The 17,503-nt window shown below is 53.3% G+C and overlaps 4 protein-coding genes across 8 annotated transcripts; 3 read left to right on the top strand and 1 right to left on the bottom strand.

The window, feature by feature from the left end:
* Window positions 1-111: 111 nt before the first annotated feature.
* On the top strand, window positions 112-5,900 carry LOC120897474 (bifunctional 3'-phosphoadenosine 5'-phosphosulfate synthase). Of its 3 annotated transcripts, none has more exons than XM_040302404.1 (4): window positions 112-583; window positions 3,701-5,183; window positions 5,272-5,423; window positions 5,492-5,900. In XM_040302404.1, the coding sequence occupies exons 1-4, from the start codon at window positions 542-544 to the stop codon at window positions 5,699-5,701; spliced, it is 1,887 nt and encodes a 628-aa protein (XP_040158338.1). In that variant the 5' UTR covers window positions 112-541; the 3' UTR covers window positions 5,702-5,900. The 3 variants fall into 3 exon arrangements, with proteins under 3 accessions (XP_040158338.1, XP_040158335.1, XP_040158336.1); XM_040302401.1 differs by lacking the exon at window positions 112-583 and adding an exon at window positions 1,619-2,501; XM_040302402.1 differs by lacking the exon at window positions 112-583 and adding an exon at window positions 3,391-3,522.
* A 14-nt stretch (window positions 5,901-5,914) lies between these two features.
* Window positions 5,915-13,126, bottom strand: LOC120897473 (ATP-dependent DNA helicase Q5). Of its 3 annotated transcripts, XM_040302399.1 has the most exons (5): window positions 12,259-13,126; window positions 11,472-12,118; window positions 10,313-11,377; window positions 6,825-8,988; window positions 5,915-6,750 (listed from the first exon to the last, which is right to left on the bottom strand). In XM_040302399.1, exons 1-5 carry the CDS (start codon window positions 12,875-12,877, stop codon window positions 6,668-6,670), a joined length of 4,578 nt encoding a protein of 1,525 aa, XP_040158333.1. In that variant the 5' UTR covers window positions 12,878-13,126; the 3' UTR covers window positions 5,915-6,667. The 3 variants fall into 3 exon arrangements, 2 of the variants coding, with proteins under 2 accessions (XP_040158333.1, XP_040158334.1); XR_005738532.1 differs by lacking the exon at window positions 5,915-6,750 and having other exon boundaries at window positions 8,873-8,988; window positions 9,370-11,377; XM_040302400.1 differs by lacking the exon at window positions 5,915-6,750 and having other exon boundaries at window positions 8,877-10,049.
* Window positions 13,127-14,052: 926 nt separating this feature from the next.
* LOC120897475 (glycerophosphodiester phosphodiesterase 1) lies at window positions 14,053-16,171 on the top strand. The gene is made up of 4 exons (XM_040302405.1): window positions 14,053-14,894; window positions 14,989-15,187; window positions 15,255-15,439; window positions 15,514-16,171. The coding sequence occupies exons 1-4, from the start codon at window positions 14,395-14,397 to the stop codon at window positions 15,674-15,676; spliced, it is 1,047 nt and encodes a 348-aa protein (XP_040158339.1). The 5' UTR covers window positions 14,053-14,394; the 3' UTR covers window positions 15,677-16,171.
* A 119-nt stretch (window positions 16,172-16,290) lies between these two features.
* LOC120897479 (trypsin 3A1-like) lies at window positions 16,291-17,464 on the top strand. The gene is made up of 3 exons (XM_040302409.1): window positions 16,291-16,682; window positions 16,765-17,102; window positions 17,196-17,464. Exons 1-3 carry the CDS (start codon window positions 16,431-16,433, stop codon window positions 17,419-17,421), a joined length of 816 nt encoding a protein of 271 aa, XP_040158343.1. The 5' UTR covers window positions 16,291-16,430; the 3' UTR covers window positions 17,422-17,464.
* Window positions 17,465-17,503: the final 39 nt, after the last annotated feature.

Genomic DNA, 17,503 nt, shown 5'->3' with positions numbered 1-17,503 from the left:
AAATGGGCTGGCTCATTCGAGCAAACTGATCGTTGCGGGGAAACGTCAAAATCCGCGCACTGGGAACTGCTTCCCCGCGGGCTGACAGTTTGTTGTTTACAATAAAACACCCGTTGTTTACAAAATTCCATCGGCCGAGGGGTTTAGTTTTTGGTCCGGCTTAGCCACTTTTTTCCCGCTTCACGTCACCCATAAAGTACCGGTGCGCAGTGTGGCCTACAAATGATTGAAAGCAGACGTTGAACGTACGCCGCACCCATCTTACCCCTTGTTCCTGTGTTCATTTGCTACCGGCGGTGGTAGTGGCACCGGAGAATATCCCTCGGCGAGTGTGCTAGCAGCAGGGTTGAAGCGGTTCCTCTCATAGAGGCTAATTGTACGTTTCTACGGTACGGTAGTTAGTAATCAGCTAGATTGTGTTCGACAGTGCTGACACGGCAGTACGCGCGTAGTGTGACAAACGTGTGAGGCGAAAGCAAACGAAGGAATTCCGCGCACGAAAGGTGGAAGCAGTAGGCAGCAGCACCAGCAGCACCACATCATGAGCGGAGAACCAGAAAAGGCAACGAAGAAGCAGAAGACGGTAAGAAGAAGCGGGCATAGTTTTACTTTGATAACATCGTGTTGCCAATCCCCTGTTTCAGCTAGCTTTATCCAAACTTTAACAAACTAACTCCGGGTTGCTTTTACAGAGTGGCATTTCCTATAAGAAAACTAAGCACGTTAGGGTTGGAGTTGTAGTGAAATAACGATCGCGCCTCTTCCACGCACGAATGAAGGCACGTGATGAATGTTCCGTTTTGGGAAATGCTCTGCGCCTCAATTGTGATTTGGGAAAATGATAATTGGGTCATTCAATATTCACGCAACATATGGTAGACCGGTTGAACTTCTCGTGCCATATGGAATGGTAATCAGCGTGCCGCTAGAATGGCTAGAGTGGAGCGGCGAAATGTGTGTACAAGTTGATAAGAAATTGTCCAACATTATCGCACAATAACAATGGACATTGTAATGAGCTTCATTTGAACGATACTCGCCGAAGTCTCGCCGCCGCCGCCGGAGCCTCTTGAACATTTTGCTTTGAAACATAAATTGGCAGCACATCAATGCTTACGGGTGCAAAAGTGGAATGGAAAGACGATCAGTGCTAGGGTTGCAACCGGTTGTTAATTATCACGCCACACACCCCTGGCCCTACTCTCCCCCCCTTCAACAACAGTGTGCAGTGTGGCTTACTATTGACCCACGCCCTCTTCCCCTCCCTCCGCATTGGAAAGGGGAACCACACTTCCAAAGGGTCATCAAGCGTACAAATTGCGTTGACTAAGCACGCCGAAGCACGGCCAAACGGTACAACGATACGATAATTGAAATAACTCTCATACATGGTTAGGCGCACCATCCCTCTCCATCCGGCGCAGGGGCAGGCGCAAAGCTTGCACGACTTTATCGCAACGGAGAGCCAGTCGAGTACGCGTACGCAGCCCGCACTGCCGTGAGCGTGTGTGAGAGGGCGCGAGCGCGTGCGCCCGCGCGTTAGAGAGCTTTGGACACAGCAGCGCGCGCGTAAAAGAGGAAGGGTCGTCGTCGGCGGCGGCACTGCGAATGGTGCGTTTTCATAAATACGCCTGAACGATTGTATGCGCTGCTCATTTCGCGCAAATCGTTCGATACAGTGGTGGCGGGTTGGTCGTACGCTCTGCCACGTGTCGAACAGAAAAAAACACCGTATTAGAAGTGTGTGTGCCCGTTTGTTTGTTTGTTCAATGTGATTAAGTGAAAAAGAGTAAAAACGGTTATCCCAAAGGGTGTAATTTCCCTATTGTACGTTTTCCAGCGACTTCACTTCACAGTCTGGAACCCTCTAGGCACAACAAAACACACAACACACAGAACCGGGTTAAACCGTTGGCATCCCTTGTCCGTACCATCCCCTTGCCTTGGTGTTCGATCGACACTGGTCGTGATCGTGCGGTGGTTTGTGTTGCTTGAAACTTTCTCTCTCCGGGGCAATACTCCGCTACCACCGTTCGACAACAAACTATAAGAGCGACGATCTTCCCCGACCGGTGCTGCATAATCGTCGCAAAAACGGGAACCATCGGACGGGCTCACAGCCTCACACAGCTTCACTGTTGATCGGTCGAGCGTTGCGTGTGGACCGTGTGTGTGTGTGTGCGAGTGTGCAGTGGCGCTCGTTTGGATCGTTAAATTCTAACAGTTAGACATTCACCGTGTGCTGTGAAGGCGTGAAAGTGCACAATAAGATAAGCAGTGAAAGAGAGCATCGTTGCTCTTCGGATATTATCTAAAATCGAGTAGAAATCGTGCAAAGCAGCAGAATGTTTGTGAAGCGAAGAAAAGTGGCCAACTTTAATAATAACTCCTTTCTCGGCAACTCCAATTACGAGAATGGTGGAGATGCGGGCAAGATTGCGGCGGCCGCGAAGACGCGCTGCGGCAAGCACAAGGACTGTGCCGGTAACGTTTCTCCCGAGGTAAGAAGAGTGCCTGTGCCCTTACTGTGACACGGGGTGACGGGTTACGAAAGCGTTAACTAACAATAATAATGATAGGCAAGCCAGCAGCCGAGCCCCGTCTGCCGTCGAGTGCTTTGGACAAAAGAGCAGCAACAACAAAAAAGTATGAATAAATAATGAGGTCCCAGCACAATCCCCAGAGGCTGCTGGAGTACGGGAGACAACGGGACTGTAAAAACTTTCACTTACTTTCTGGCGATCTCATCGATAGCCGTTGCCGTTTCCATGTTCCCAAAGGTTGCTGCGATCGTTGGGCTTTCGGAGCAGACGTCAATCGCTGTGGTTTGGCGCCTCTGGAGAGCGCGAACTTTCTGGCGAACATTTGCTTGCTCTGCACCGTTGCGCAGGCCGCAGGTTTGTTGCCGTGTTTGCCGTGGTTCGTTTGGCGGTTGGCGCAGTGTGCCTCAAATGCGGCCGTCCAATGTTGATGTTGGTGTTGTGGTCGATCGATGAGTGAGTTATGTAAGGGCCCCGCTGTTCGCACTCGGTTGGCCAATGAACTTTGATGCAGAAGGAAGCAATCGTCGAGTAGGCCTCGCCACTACTTTTACACGATGGGGCGATGGCGTTATGATGTGGCGTTTATTAAACATTGGAAAAGCTTGTGCGGCGTGTGCCGCGGCGGGAAAATATTGAGAGCTTGTTGTTGTTGGTTAGTACACCGCAAAGTAAATCAAAATGGCACCATTAGCCTTGGTTGCTAAAATAGATAGTCGTCTCCTCCAGGTTCTCGCATACCACGAACCACGAGGCGCGACACACGGTTAATGAACACGATCCCATTGCACCGAAGTCGTTTTACTGCAGGCAAAATAAATAACTTATCTGTGTAAGCTTATTATCGTTCATGCCGTGCGGTATCCGTCATGTACTTAAGTGTCGTGGGGCGAACATTCTCCCGTCATTCGGTGGTAGTTGTTCGTTCGTTCAGCATTACTCCCGACCGTACACGATGCAGCAACAGCAGCAGCAGGAAGAGGTACTATCTATCTCATCGTGATCGTACGAACAACCGCTGGCCATAGAACCTTGAGCTGTAGAGCGCGCGCGCGCGTGTGTGTTTCGTCTCTCGAAAGCCATTTGTTTGTTCTTCCGCTTGCGTACTTGCGTAGTGCACTAATGAATGATCTGCTTTCTTTCTTGTATCTGCCCCACAGTGCCTGCAGGTGGCGACGAACGTGACCGAGCAGAAGCACAACGTGTCACGGGAGGTGCGCGGTCAGAACCTTGGGCTGTGCAGGGGCTTCCGCGGCTGCACCGTCTGGCTGACGGGGCTGAGCGGCGCGGGCAAGACGTCGATCGCGTTCGAGCTGGAAGCGTACCTCGTATCCAAAGGCATCCCGGCGTACGGGCTCGACGGGGACAACATCCGCACCGGGTTGAACAAAAACCTCGGCTTCTCGCAGGTCGACCGGGAGGAGAACATTCGCCGCGTGGCCGAGGTGGCGAAGCTGTTCGCCGACAGTGGCGTCGTGTCGATCTGCAGCTTCGTGTCGCCGTTCGCGGAGGATCGCGAGATGGCGCGCAAGATCCACAAGGATGCGGATTTGAAGTTTTTCGAGATCTACATCGACACGCCGCTGGAGGTGTGCGAGACGCGCGACACGAAGGGCCTGTACAAGAAGGCGCGCCAGGGCGTGATCCAGGGCTTTACGGGCGTGACGCAGGCGTACGAGGCGCCGGACGCACCGGATCTGCGCGTCAGCACGGAGGGTATGACGGTGCGCGAGTCCACGCTGAAGCTGATCAAGCTGCTGGAGAGCGAAGCGATCATACCGAAGTTCCTGAAGGAGGACGAACCGCTGCCGGAGCTGTTTGTGGCGGAAAGCCTCAAGGCGGCGCTGGAGGCGGAAGCGAAAACGCTGCCCGCGCTGGCGCTCACCGAGGTGGAGCTGCAGTGGCTCCAGATACTGGCCGAGGGGTGGGCCTACCCGCTGAAGGGGTTCATGCGCGAACAGGAGTACCTGCAGGCGCTGCACTTCAACTGTCTGCTGAACGAGGACGAAACGCTGCGCGTCAATCAGTCCGTGCCGATAGTGCTGTCCGCGACCGAGGCCGATAAGCAGCGGCTCGAGGGGGTCAGTGCACTTGCGCTGCAGTACGGCGGGCGCACGGTGGCGGTGTTGCGCAAGCCCGAGTTCTACTACCAGCGCAAGGAGGAGCGGTGCGCCCGGCAGTTCGGCACGAGCAATCGGGCCCATCCGTACATCAAGATGATCTACGAGTCGGGCGACTATCTGGTGGGGGGCGAGATCGAGGCACTGGAGCGCATCCAGTGGAACGACGGGCTGGACGCTTATCGGCTGACGCCGAACGAGCTGCGGGAAAGGTTCCGCGAGATCAAGGCGGACGCCGTGTTTGCCTTCCAGCTGCGCAATCCGATCCACAATGGGCACGCGCTGCTGATGAGCGACTGCCGGCGGCAGCTGCTCGAGCGCGGCTACAAGAACCCGGTGCTGCTGCTGCACCCGCTCGGTGGGTGGACGAAGGACGACGATGTGCCGCTGCCGGTGCGCATGGCCCAACACCAGGCGGTGCTGGATTCGGGCGTGCTCGATCGCGACCACACCGTGCTGGCCATCTTCCCGTCGCCCATGATGTATGCCGGCCCGACGGAGGTGCAATGGCATGCGAAAGCTCGTAAGTAGTAAAACATCAACGGAAGAGCGTCTTTCTCGACATTGATGGGTTTTTGTTTGTTGTGCTTGTTTGTGACGCATTGACACAGGAATGAATGCCGGTGCCAATCACTACATTGTTGGGCGCGATCCGGCCGGCATGCCGCACCCGGACAAGGACCTTTACCCGGATGGCAATCTGTACGACGGAACGCACGGCGCGCGTGTGCTCAAGATGGCCCCCGGATTGGACAGCATAGAGGTAATGGGAGGTGGGAGGTGATGCACACTTCTTTTTCTTTAACACGACGCCCCTTTCTTCGACAACAGATTCTTCCCTTCCGTGTGGCCGCTTACGATAAGTCGTGCTCGCAGATGGCGTTCTTCGATCCGGCACGCAAGCAGGACTTCGATTTCATCTCCGGCACCCGAATGCGCACGCTGGCCCGCAACGGCGAGAACCCGCCCAACGGGTTCATGGAGCCGAAAGCGTGGCAGATTCTGGCCGAGTACTATCAGTCGCTGCAAAAGCCGCAGTAGTCAGTAGTCGTCGACGGTTTTACTTTTCTCATTTTAAACCACTGTTTATGTTACGATTATGTTTTATGTTTTTTTTTATGTACACGCGCAACCCCTTCGCTTTGCAAAAGCACCGAAGCATTTTGAGCATACCATTGTGTAGGCAGTAATAAACGGCCCCGTGTCGGTACGGTACGGGGCTAAAACGATTGGCAGTGAACGGACGCAAGGCTGTTATCATCTGAATTGTATCTTTATTCACACAAACTTACAGGTTCGTCGGGCGAACGCGCGCACGCTATAAGTAATTTTTGTGTCTCTGTGTGTCTGTGTGTGAGTGTGTGTGTGCAATCAGAGGGTGGGCGCCACTTTTAGCTTATGCTCTTTAATATAAAAAGAAAACGGTTAACGGAGGTGATCCGATCCACCACACATTCACCGAGACGCGCGCGCACACACACACACACGCACACCCCCGGCAGTATAGTGGTGGACAAATACACAATTTAAAAAAAAAATCCTTCTCCTCAATCTTCAATACGGTCACCGCCATCGTTCGAACGAAGAACATGATCATCATCATCATCATCAAATGGCATTGTGGGGCGGGGGGAAAGGTCCTGCTGCGGGGTTTGCTGCTAGTTTCGGCTCAGTAAAGGCGCCTCGACCGCGCTGCTGGAGAGTGTGGCCGTTTGCTAAATCCTGACACGCTATAACAATTGGAATATGCACTTTTCTCCGCTCTCCGGCCACTGGGCGCGCGCGCTTTCTACTTTTGGGGTCATGCAAGGTAGTTCAGAGAGGGTTGTTACAGCCTGCTTATCCACTAGTATGTACAGTACACGTTCGTTAAATTACACCATATAGACAACGACGACGACGATCCTGCTCGTCCAACCTGCCCGAGCTTACCGCGTCGGAGGATCAGCGCGAACGGCGCCTATACGAACGGGACTTGTATGCGCGCGTTCGCGCCTTGCGTCGTTTCTATTTGGGAAAATCCGCCTCGCTTGAGATGATTCCTTTGTGGGCCATCATGTCGTCGATGTACTTCTTCACCTTGCGCTCCGCTAGAAAACGAGAAAGAAAGAAAAAAAGTCGCTCAGTAAAGGGAAGGAAATGGACGACCGCGGTTGAGACCTACCAGTAACATCGGCTTCGAAAAATTTGTGCGAAATCTTCCGCGCCAGCCCCTTGAACAGCTCCTTCGTCTCGATCTTCTGATCGCGATAGTACGGCATCAGGTAGTGTATGACGCAGCTGGCTAGATTTTTCTTCTTCTTCTCCATCTCGGCCAGCTGGGAGCCGGACGGCGTCGAGCCGGCGGAATCGGGCGCCCCTCCCGGCGTGTGCCCGGACGAGCCGGACAGGAGCTGTTGAGCGTTGGACGAGCCACCGCCGCAGGCAGACGGGCCGCCGGCCACACTGTTGTTCGTGGTAACTGCATTCATGCAGCCGGACTGCTTTAATCCTCCCGCAATGCCACCGGCGGCCGCTCCGCCGCCTCCTCCTCCACCCGACTGAATCGTGCTCACTGGTAAGGAGGATGCCTTGCTCTGTAGGGAATTGAGGTGCAGCTGAGCGGCCGTTGTGAACTGGGCCGAGGTCGAGGGTTTCACGCCGGACACGGAGGACAGGGAGGAGCCGCCACCGGCCAGCTGGGCGTAGGGCGGACTCTTCGGTGTACCGGCCAGGCGGGGATCGAGCGACGCGTCGTACGGTGAGCGGTGGTCGTACGTGCGCATCGAGTGCTTGTCGTGATGTATCGTTGCCTGGGGCGGTGGTGATGCGGGGGAAGGTGGCCGATGCGGTGGCGACGACGGTACGTACTTCGTGTGCATGTACTCCGGCTCCGGCGAGGGTGACATCGGTGGCGGCGATGACGGGGGCGGTGGCGATGCTGGCGTGGAAGGTGGTTGCTCCTTTGGTCGGCTGTTCGATGACGACGGTTTCGGATCATCGTCCCACATGTCTTCATTGTTGAGCATCTGCGATGAACCGCCACCGCCACCACCGCCCGACCCCTTGCCCGGTAGGTAGCTGTTGTAGGAAGACGAACCTCCGGCAGTTCCGTAGGCGGAGCTTTTACCCCCGTACCCTGCACCGGCGGACCCACTGTTCTCGCCTGCATAGTGCGATATTCGCTTTTTCGGCGCAGCGTAGCTGAATTCTTCCTCCGGCGATGGGGGTCGTCGCGAGGGATGATGGTGCTGTTGCTGCTGCTGCTGCTGCTGCTGCTGCTTGCTGTTCGTCTCGTACTCGTCTTCGTACACGCGGGACTTGGACGGCACCCGCTCGTACTCGCGCTCGTACTCCTCCTCCTCCGCGTACTTGCGCTTGCGACGCCTCGCCACCTCGTCCTCCTCCCAGTCCCGCGAGCGAGAGCTTCCCGATCGGTACGAGTAGGATCGTTCCCGCGAGTACGATCGACTGCTTTCGCGCGAACGCTTATGCGCTTTCTGCTTCGTCCTCGATCGCTCGCTCGAGTAGCCGCCTCCCGAGCCGGATCGAGACCGCTCGCGATACGTACGATCCTTCGAGGTCGTTCGCGAGTGCGATCGGTGCTGCCGCTCTCCGTGCTCGCTGACACGGCGCGCTTTTGTCTCCGCGTACGCATCATTCGAAACGTACTCCACGGACGGAGATCGGGGTGATGTAGGTGAGCGGGGCGATCGGGGCGAACGGGGTGATCTCCGCGATGACGGAGGAGATTGTGGAGATCGCGGCGACCGGGGCGATCGGGGCGAACGCGGCGAAATCGGTGACGTAGGCGGTGACTGGGGCGAACGGATCAGCGACAATGTGGACGGTTCCGGTGGGGCCAGTTTCGCACTGCCCGAACCGCGTCCTCCATCCTTCAGCTGATCATCGTCCCACATGTCACCGTCGTCGATCGTCATGAGCCCGGAGGAGCTGCCGGCGCCCCCACCACCGCCCAGTGCGGTGGAAGAAGACGCGCCGCCAGTGCTGTTCTTCGCACCGAAGTAGGAACTGATCGCCGGCTGGCTGAGCCCGTCCCGGTCACGCGAGCTGCCCGTTTTCGACAAAAACTTGGAGCTGCGCTTCCGATCCCCGTTGCGCTCGCCGCTCCGGCGATGGTGATGATGGTGGTGATGATGGTGCCCGTCGTGCTTTTTCTCGTGCCCGTCCGAACGTAGCTCGTCCACCACGCTGTCGCCGTACTTACGCTTCAGATCGGCCTCGATCGTCCGGTAGTCGCCGCCCAGGTTGGCCCGATGCTTGGGACAGTACTCCTTCACCCGCGGATGCAGCACTTTATCGGCTACGGCCGACTTTAGCGACGTCACCTACGGGAACAGACACAGACATGGGTTACAGTTAGCGGTCAGATTGAACATTCCCCGATGCATTAGCGCTCCATTTGCCACTGCATCAAGGAAGTGTATTGTTGTGGATTGTTGTTACAGAGAGGGAGAGAGAGAGAGAGAAAGTAGGGTGAAATTTTGACACGTTCCGAAAATATATCTGTACGCAATGAACAAGTTTCACGCTCGCCCGTCCGCCGATTGCAAAAAAAAGGTTAATTTACTTAAATTTTTGTCTCTTCGAGCTCGGTTATACTGCGTTCGGGGGTAGAGAAAAGGTAGTATACAATATACAAGGTTTGCGTTTCCTCGGCGAGGAAGAGAGGTGTAGCCCGCCGGAGTGTTGGGCGTTGGCAACAATACCTGGTATGCATCTGAACGTGTGCTTCGCCTTTCTTGGCATTCATTGATTGGTAGTAGCGACGTGCAGGGCAAGATGGTGGTGGTGGTGGTGGTGATGGATTGAACTGATCGTTGACCATTGTGTGTGTTACCAGGGTTTGTTTGGCGAACGCCAGCCAGCCGGCCGGCCGACACGACAGTGAATCGACAGAAGAAAGACGAGTTGGTTGAGATGACGATTGAAACTGATACCAGCGACACACGCCTGTTTGAAGCTGATGGTGCGTGGTAAACCCCAGGCACCACGTTTGCTGGTGGTTGGTTGGATTGAGATAACGGAAGCTTACGGGGCGGAGGCGGACACAATCGGGCATTGACGGCTTTTCGTTGACGCAGGGTTGCTGCTGATGGTGCTGCTGCTTCCCTAACGAAACGATCGCGCTGGCATCATGCTGTGTTGGAGTTGCTTCTGCTGCTGCTGCTACTGCTGCTGCTTCTACATTCTCGATTTAGCATAGAGCATTTGGAAATACTTGTTCTCGTTGATAGTCGCAGATTGAAATGGATTGTAATACTCGCACAATTGAATTGATCCACAAAAAGCGAAAATAAACGCAAATTGATTGAAAGTTTCCGCAAACTGATAGGAGGAATGATGGTAAATAAGTATCTTTGATTGTTTACTAAGAGGGCCATATGTCCTAGGACGTATGTGAAAAACAGAACAAAAGGAGTCGTGTGAAAACATGTAACTCAAGCTTCGAAATCAACAACAACACACAACACCAACAACACATCGCGCTCTCCTCCCAGGGATCAGAGCAAAGTACAGGGGAGTTAGGAAGGCAGAGTGTGCTTGTATGTGTGTGCATGTGTAACTGTGTGTGTGTGAGGGAGAGAGGTCACGGAGGATAACTAAAGAACGAAATCGACGAGACAGTAGAAAATGGAAATGCAAACTTACCTGCTTAACAATCGCTCGGTGGTACAAACTTTTGACGGTGTTTTTCGTGAACGCCTCGTACTCCATCTCGACCGCAATGTCCTCAAAGTCCTTGTACACTAGACTGTAGTCCGGCTCGTCGACGCCTTTGCAGGTTTCCACATTTTTCTTCATCAAGTCGGCCAGCGAGGTGACGTACGTTTCGCGCGTCGCAATCGTTAGGCCGCTCACTTTCACTGGCGTTTGCATGGCAAACTTTACCCGCCCGATCGTGGCCGTTCGCTGCATGCTCATGTCCTTCGCGGCGGCCGCCTTCCGCAGCATGAACTGCTTCTGGATCAGCAGGGCCGACTCGCTCTGCTTGCGCTTCGTTTCGCGCCCCTCGCTGTTGTAGCTGCTGCCCGACCCGTCGTAGTAATCGTTGTCGTAGCCCTTGCGGCCGCCGCCGTACAGATCGGACGGGTCGTCGTCGTAGGCCGTCATCGTTTTCAGCTTGCCCGTGTAGGCCAGCTGCTGAAAGTAGTCGATCGCCTTCTGCACCTTCTTCGGGTTGGTGCACACGTCGCACATGTTGCGACAGTCGGGCGGATCGTCACCAAAGTAGTCGGTGAAGAGCCGGTGCCGGCAGCGCGCACTCTCACAAAACTCGACCATTTTCTCAAAGTTTTTCACAGCCTGCTTGGCACTTTCCTCCTTCGGCGTGTCCTTGCTCTTCTGCAGGTCCTGCCGCAGCAGAAACTCGATCGACTTGCACCCATCGCGACAGTGGTAAATGCGGCAGAACGACTTCTTGCCGTCGCGCCCGGCCCGGCCCGACTCCTGGTAGTAGGCGGCCACGTTCTGCGGGTTGTCCCAGTGGATAACGAACCGCACCGAGCCCTTGTCGACGCCCATGCCGAAGCTGATGGTCGCCGCTATCGCGACGTACTTGCCCTCCATCCAGTCCTCCTGCACCTGGTCGCGCTCGGACTGCTTCAGACCGGCGTGGTACGGCACGGTGCGTAGCCCGAGCTTAGTCAGGTTGGTCGCCACACGCTCCGTATTTTCGCGCGTACGGCAGTAAATAATTCCACACGCTCGTTTGCTCTGAAAAAAAAACACCCAAAAACCAGACTCCAAATAACAATCCATTCATGCACGGTACGCTCCGAGCTGTAGTCACTGTTCCAGGTCCACTTACCGGCTTCACTTCGTCCTGTTTCCCGAGGATGCCTTCGATGTAGTCCTTCAAATGCAGGAAATCGTCTTGGATGGAGTTTTTGAACACTACGTCGTAGTAGAGATTGTGTCGGAAGCAGGGCGTCTTGAACTTGGCCACCGGTTCCTTCAGCCGCAGGTTGCGGAATATGTCCTCCACCACCTGCTTGGAGGCGGTGGCCGTCAGGGCAATCCACGGCACGGACGGATACTCCGCCCGCAGATTGCCCAGCTTCAGGTAGTCGGGCCGGAAATCGTGCCCCCACTCGCTGACGCAGTGCGCCTCGTCCACCACCACGTACGCCACCTTCCGGAACTTCACCAGGTGCTGCATGATGTCCTTGAACGTGGCAGTATTGGCCTGCTCGGGCGTGATATACAGAAAGCGTATGTCCGTCTTGACGCTCTTCAGGTCATTGATGACCCGCTCCCGGTCTCGGACGCCCATTTTCGAGTTGATCGAATCGGCCGGTATCTTAATGCGAGCCAATGTGTCCAGCTGATCCTTGATCAGTGCTAGCAGTGGGGAGAATACTATCGTTACCTTATTATCCTGCATCACGCCCGGAAGCTGGAAGCAGAGCGACTTTCCCGCTCCGGTGGGCATCGAGACGTACACATCGCGCGTTCCTAGCGTAGGGAGAGCGAGGGAGAGCGAGGGAGAGAGAGGGAGAGAAAACGTTAGTGTGTAAGTACATCTTTGCAACCGAATTGCGCTGTATGTGCGCGTGTGCGTATGTGTGTTTGTAACCAACCCTTCTGGTACGTACTTGCGATGATGGTTTCGATGGCTTCTTTTTGCAGCTGACTCTTAAAATCACGATGACCGAAGTACTGCCACAGCTTTTCCTGCAGCAGCTCGTCCGATTTGTTTTCTTTCGAGAGCGACTTATCGATCGCCCGACGGCTGGAGCGCTCCGGCGAGTCGGAAACGTCCACCACATCTTCCATGTTGGGAATTTCCATTGGCGTCTGCGGCCGCGGCATCATGTCATCGTAGTCCTCGATGGGTGGCGTTTTGGGCGCCCGCGGCGGTATGTAGTCATCATACTCTTCACATTTCGGATCTTTTTCCAGCAGCTCCTGGAGTGATGCATTTACCGTCGGCTCACACTTAATGCTGTTGTAAACAACAGCGGGGGCAACGGGCACGGGCACGGGCGTGGGCCGCTGCTGCAGCTGCGCCTGTGGTTGGGGCTGGGGCTGCTGCTGCTGCGGCACCGCCACCACCGTCTGCCTCGGCCCTGGTTCGGATTCATTTTTCGGTTCTGGCTTTGGTTCCACCTTGATCGCCGTGCCGTTCGCCTTCCGCTCGGCGCGATTGTTTTTCACATTCTTCCAGAAGGAAGCCTTCAAACACTCGTTGAACTTATCGAACTCTGAAGACATTTCTTTCGACGGAAGCTGCAGCTCCCGGGCACCAAATGAGACGGCACAAGCGCGAGCTCCCCGTTACGGGTCGACCGAAAAGTGTGCAGTTAATGCTCGTGGCGGGTTTGCGGAGTGCTTTTAACACGCGGAATCACTTCCACCGAGAGTCATGCTCACTTTGCGTCCAGTTTTCATCCGCACGTTTCACTGCTTACATCGAATATTCTGCACAAAAAAATTGAAGAAACGCTCCGAAATCGACTTTTTCTGGAAATTTGTCAAATTTTGTTAAATGTCAAGCCAGGTGCGGTTAACAAAACGGGTCGGTGCATGGCGTCTCGTCCGTTGACATTTGATGCATCGGGTTTTGACAGTACACGTGCAGATATGTAAATGCATAAATATATCGTTTAAATGGTGCCTTGGAATGATCTACCATTTTTATGGGTTAATAAATGTCTTTTACTACAAGAAGAGAGACTTTTCTGGGTATAAAACAGGAAATAAATGACTGAATTCCTTCGGAGCATCATGTATTTACGCGTTGTTCCGTCGAGCCAACCTTTTCTAAGCTGGCGTCAAACAACAAAGAAATCCCAGATGTCAGAAATGTGTCGGAAATAACAATCCGAAATGTCGGAAGGCAATGCACCATGTTCGAAAACAAAAAGATTCAACAAATCGCAGTCGATTGTGGAAAATTGTTTTTCTTGTTAGATTCTTAAATCGTATCGTTAGCATATTGAAAAGAATGAACGTATGAACCCATTTAATCTTGTTGAATAATTCGCGTGGATTTTTTCTTTTTAACTTATGGCTATTCCAAACGAAATGTATACAGAGATTTTCAGGGAATAGGTTTACGATTTGACTCTTTCTTGAGGAGAAAGGAACTTAGGGGATGAAAATTTGGCTCCTCGGCACCCTTATTGGACAAATCCAATAGGAATTTCTGTTTAGCCTTTTCTTAACATCCATATAAAGCTTAAACAAGCGGACAATTCCTTAAGAGTCAAGAAAGCATCACATAGCTTTAAAAAAACCCGGAAAAATCTTGTATTGCTCAGCACGTCCCGATAAGTGAAAACATAAATTACCTACGGAAGAAAATGCGCACGGTGAGCCTGTACCGTATGCGGTTCGGTAACTGCCAATAGAGTATCGATGACATGACCTGTTTTTCTATACATTACAGGAAAGGAACGAAAAAAAAGAAACATGAGTAAACATTTACTTTTCTCCTTGTTTTTTCGTTAAGCTGCCGTAAAATTAGCCAATTGGCTAGTGCACTCGAAAAAGAACAAAACGCACCTTGCAAAGCAAGAGGCGCTACCGGCCACCTCGCTCGAACCAAGAAAACAAATGTTACGAAATAGCAAAATGTTGTAAAAACAGTGCGAAAACGCGTTTGTAGCGCAGCGGCGAACGACAAAACACGAACTGTGTGGTCTGTGGACAGGCAGGAGGAGGTTCATCAGCCAAAACGTGTGCTCCCCGTCCCCGTCTCCCCCCCTGGCTGCATATTCCCTTTCCGCATGTATTTAGCGACAATCTTTAAAGTGTGCAAAATGCTTTATCAATTGTTTTGGTTCCTGGCAACGTGCTGCACCTTCGTGGTGAACACGCTCTGGCTGTGCTGCAACTTTGCCTCGGTCGGTATTCCCTGGTTGATGCTGCTGCTCTTCCTCGTCTGCATTGGGTCGAAGTTTGTGAAGCTCAACTCACCCGCCGACGATGTCGTGCTGTCCATGCTGTCGAAGAGCGAAAAGGGCAAGGAGGCCAGCGAGGCACTGTACTGGCCGGTCGTCCATCGGGGCGGGGCTTTTGACGCGCCGGAAAACTCGCTGGCCGCCATTAACCAGTGTCTGGCGCAACGGTGTCAAAAGATTCTGCTCGATCTCAGCATTACCAGCGACGGCAAGCCGATCATCCTCCACAAATCGACACTCGAAAAGGCCAACGTGACCGAACCGATTCACAAGCTGCCGTTCAGTTTCTTCGAAAGCTTCAACATCACCGAACACCATCCGCTAGGGTAAGTGGGAGCGACACGGCTGCCGATGGATGGTTACCGGCGCCTACTGTTCAGTCAAGTTAATTAAGTTCGATTACTTTCCCACACAATGCAGCCAACTGTTCCAGAAGGAGAAGGTACTGACGTTCGAAAGACTGTTGAAGCTGCTAGAATCCTCGGAGGTGACCGTGCTGCTGCGAGCGTCCCAAACGAACTCCGCACTGTTGGAGATTGTTCGCGAGACGGCCGCCAAGTGTCCCATCTTTACGAAACGGATCATTTTCTGCTGTGCATCACCGACAGCAATCTATCAGGTAAGTTCACTGGACAGAACACGAAACAACACTGCTGGCAGCGGCACTAATCTCTTTCCCCTTCCAGCTTCGTCAACAATGTCCGGATCTGGTGTGCGGTTTGTGGATGGAAAAGTCCTGCTTTACTATACTGCCACGCTATCTGAATACCTCGACCATCCTGCTATCCATTGTAGGTGCCATCTATCGAAACATCATAGCACCGGTGATCGGTGTTAGTCTAGTCTTTATTCATAAGGATGAATTTAACGCGTAAGTATAGCGACCGAGACGCGCACTGCCCAACGGCCACCCGGATTGACCTTCATTTTGCACACCTTTTGTAGACAAATCTCAACGCTGTGGAAGAACGTCGGCGTTCGGCCTATTGTTTACACAATAAACTCGCCGAACGAAAAGCGCTACTTTCAGCAGGTGACCAAAACGCTCTATCTCACGGATTCGCTCCGCTCCGAGCCGCAGCTAATATTCAAATCCAAACGAAAGTAATAGTCAGCGACGTGCGATCGCGTGCGAAATCGCCCCGAAATCGAATCGACGAAGCCTTTAATTTAAGCGAAAACTCTATATGTATGTGTGCGTATGTTTTGTGTTAAGCTATTTAGTTTTTCCTTGCGGCGGTTTTTAGCTTTACGTTGCACGCGCAACAAGCATGTGAAGCATGTTACTATTTTACGTTTATAACACATTTGCAAAGCGAATCACACGACCGGCAGCGCGCGTAGCTGGCTGGCCTTATTTATTTACGTTAGTCTCAGGTGTCTCTAATCACACAAACACACACAAGTAACACGCCAAGTATTAACACGGGCATAAGGATGCATTTCAAGAATCGATCTTAGCTCTGGTCTTGTCAGCGCGATTTAACACACTTCACTCGCGAAGTGTCGCCTAATGTAAGCTCGCGTGTACACCAATCGAAAGTGTAATGCTGTAAGATGGGGGAGTCTCGAAATAAAGTGTACAACGATGGTAATACCAGCATTGGTCGCGTTTTTTGGTTGCCACCTGTACCCGACTATTCGCACGCACGCAGTTTCGCTTCCACTCACTCTGTTTACCGCCTGCCTCCAGCGGCCGAGAGAGCAACATATTTAGAACAATTTGTACAGCTGTCCCGGAAAGTGCTGCTGGCATGCGGGACATGTGTGTGCGCGCTCGCGTGCGTGTGTGTTGTGCAAGAGATCGGCACAGAGTGTGGTATAAATCAGTTCATCCGCATAAACTTGCGCTATGATACGGGATGATGGCGCCGTTGCTGCAGCTAATCGTTGTCGCTGCGATCGCTGGGGAAGGAGTGCTGGGGCGTGAAGCCGCACCAGCACCAGCACGTGCCACCGGGCGCATTGTTGGTGGCTGGGAGGTATACATCGGTCAGTTCCCCTATCAACTGTCCCTCGAGTACGATGGATATCACATTTGTGGAGCATCGGCAGTGGCTCCCCGGCTGGCCCTTACCGCTGGCCATTGCTGTATCGGAACGAACGAAACGGATGTAAGTGTATGGGTTGGCCGCAGAAGGGGAAAGGTGTGAAGGCGTTGTACTAACACGTGTATTTTCTTCTCCTTCCATGTAGCTCACTGTCCGAGGAGGAAGCTCGACGCTGGAAGAGGGTGGAATAGTGTTCCCGGTGAAGAAGCTAGTCATACATCCCGACTACGACGATTCGAATCTAGACTTTGATGTGTGTGTTCTGCGGATTGATGGAACGTTTCAGAATAAGCCCAACATTGGCATCATACAGCCTACGAGCAGTGGAACGATTCCGAGCGGCGAGCTAGCCATCGTTACTGGCTGGGGAGCGACAGAATCGAACGGCAACTTCGTACCGAACCTGCGTTCCCTGGCGGTGAAAGTTTGGTCCACGAAGAATTGCACCGACCAGGCAGCGAATTATATGACCTCCTCCGGAAGGTACAGTGTGCTAGTTTATGCATGTATTATATCCCCCTTCCTACCAGCTTTTGCTGATCGTATGTTCTATCTATTTCCTTTGCATGTGATCAGCATGATGTGCGCTGGCAGCGTCGGACGCTCGTTTTGCGTCGGAGATAGCGGAGGTCCCTTGGTGTACGACCAGCGGCAAATAGGCATCGTATCGTTCCTCATAAACGAGTGTGGCGGCACCGCACCGGCCATCTACACCCGGCTATCCCACAGAAGTGTGAGAGACTTTATTCGACAGCAGATAAACAACGATCAGCGGCGCATGGCACAGGCGGCGACCGGTTGAGCACAGAAAGACACACGCCACATGGCGGATGTTTTCAAATTCATTGATGTGTTTTGGTACATTGCACCCTGCACGCGTGTTA

Source organism: Anopheles arabiensis, chromosome 2, assembly GCF_016920715.1.
Source record: "Anopheles arabiensis isolate DONGOLA chromosome 2, AaraD3, whole genome shotgun sequence".
Taxonomy (NCBI): domain Eukaryota; kingdom Metazoa; phylum Arthropoda; class Insecta; order Diptera; family Culicidae; genus Anopheles; species Anopheles arabiensis.
The sequence above is the reverse complement of the archived record's forward strand: the minus strand, read 5'-3'. Positions and strand labels throughout refer to the sequence as shown.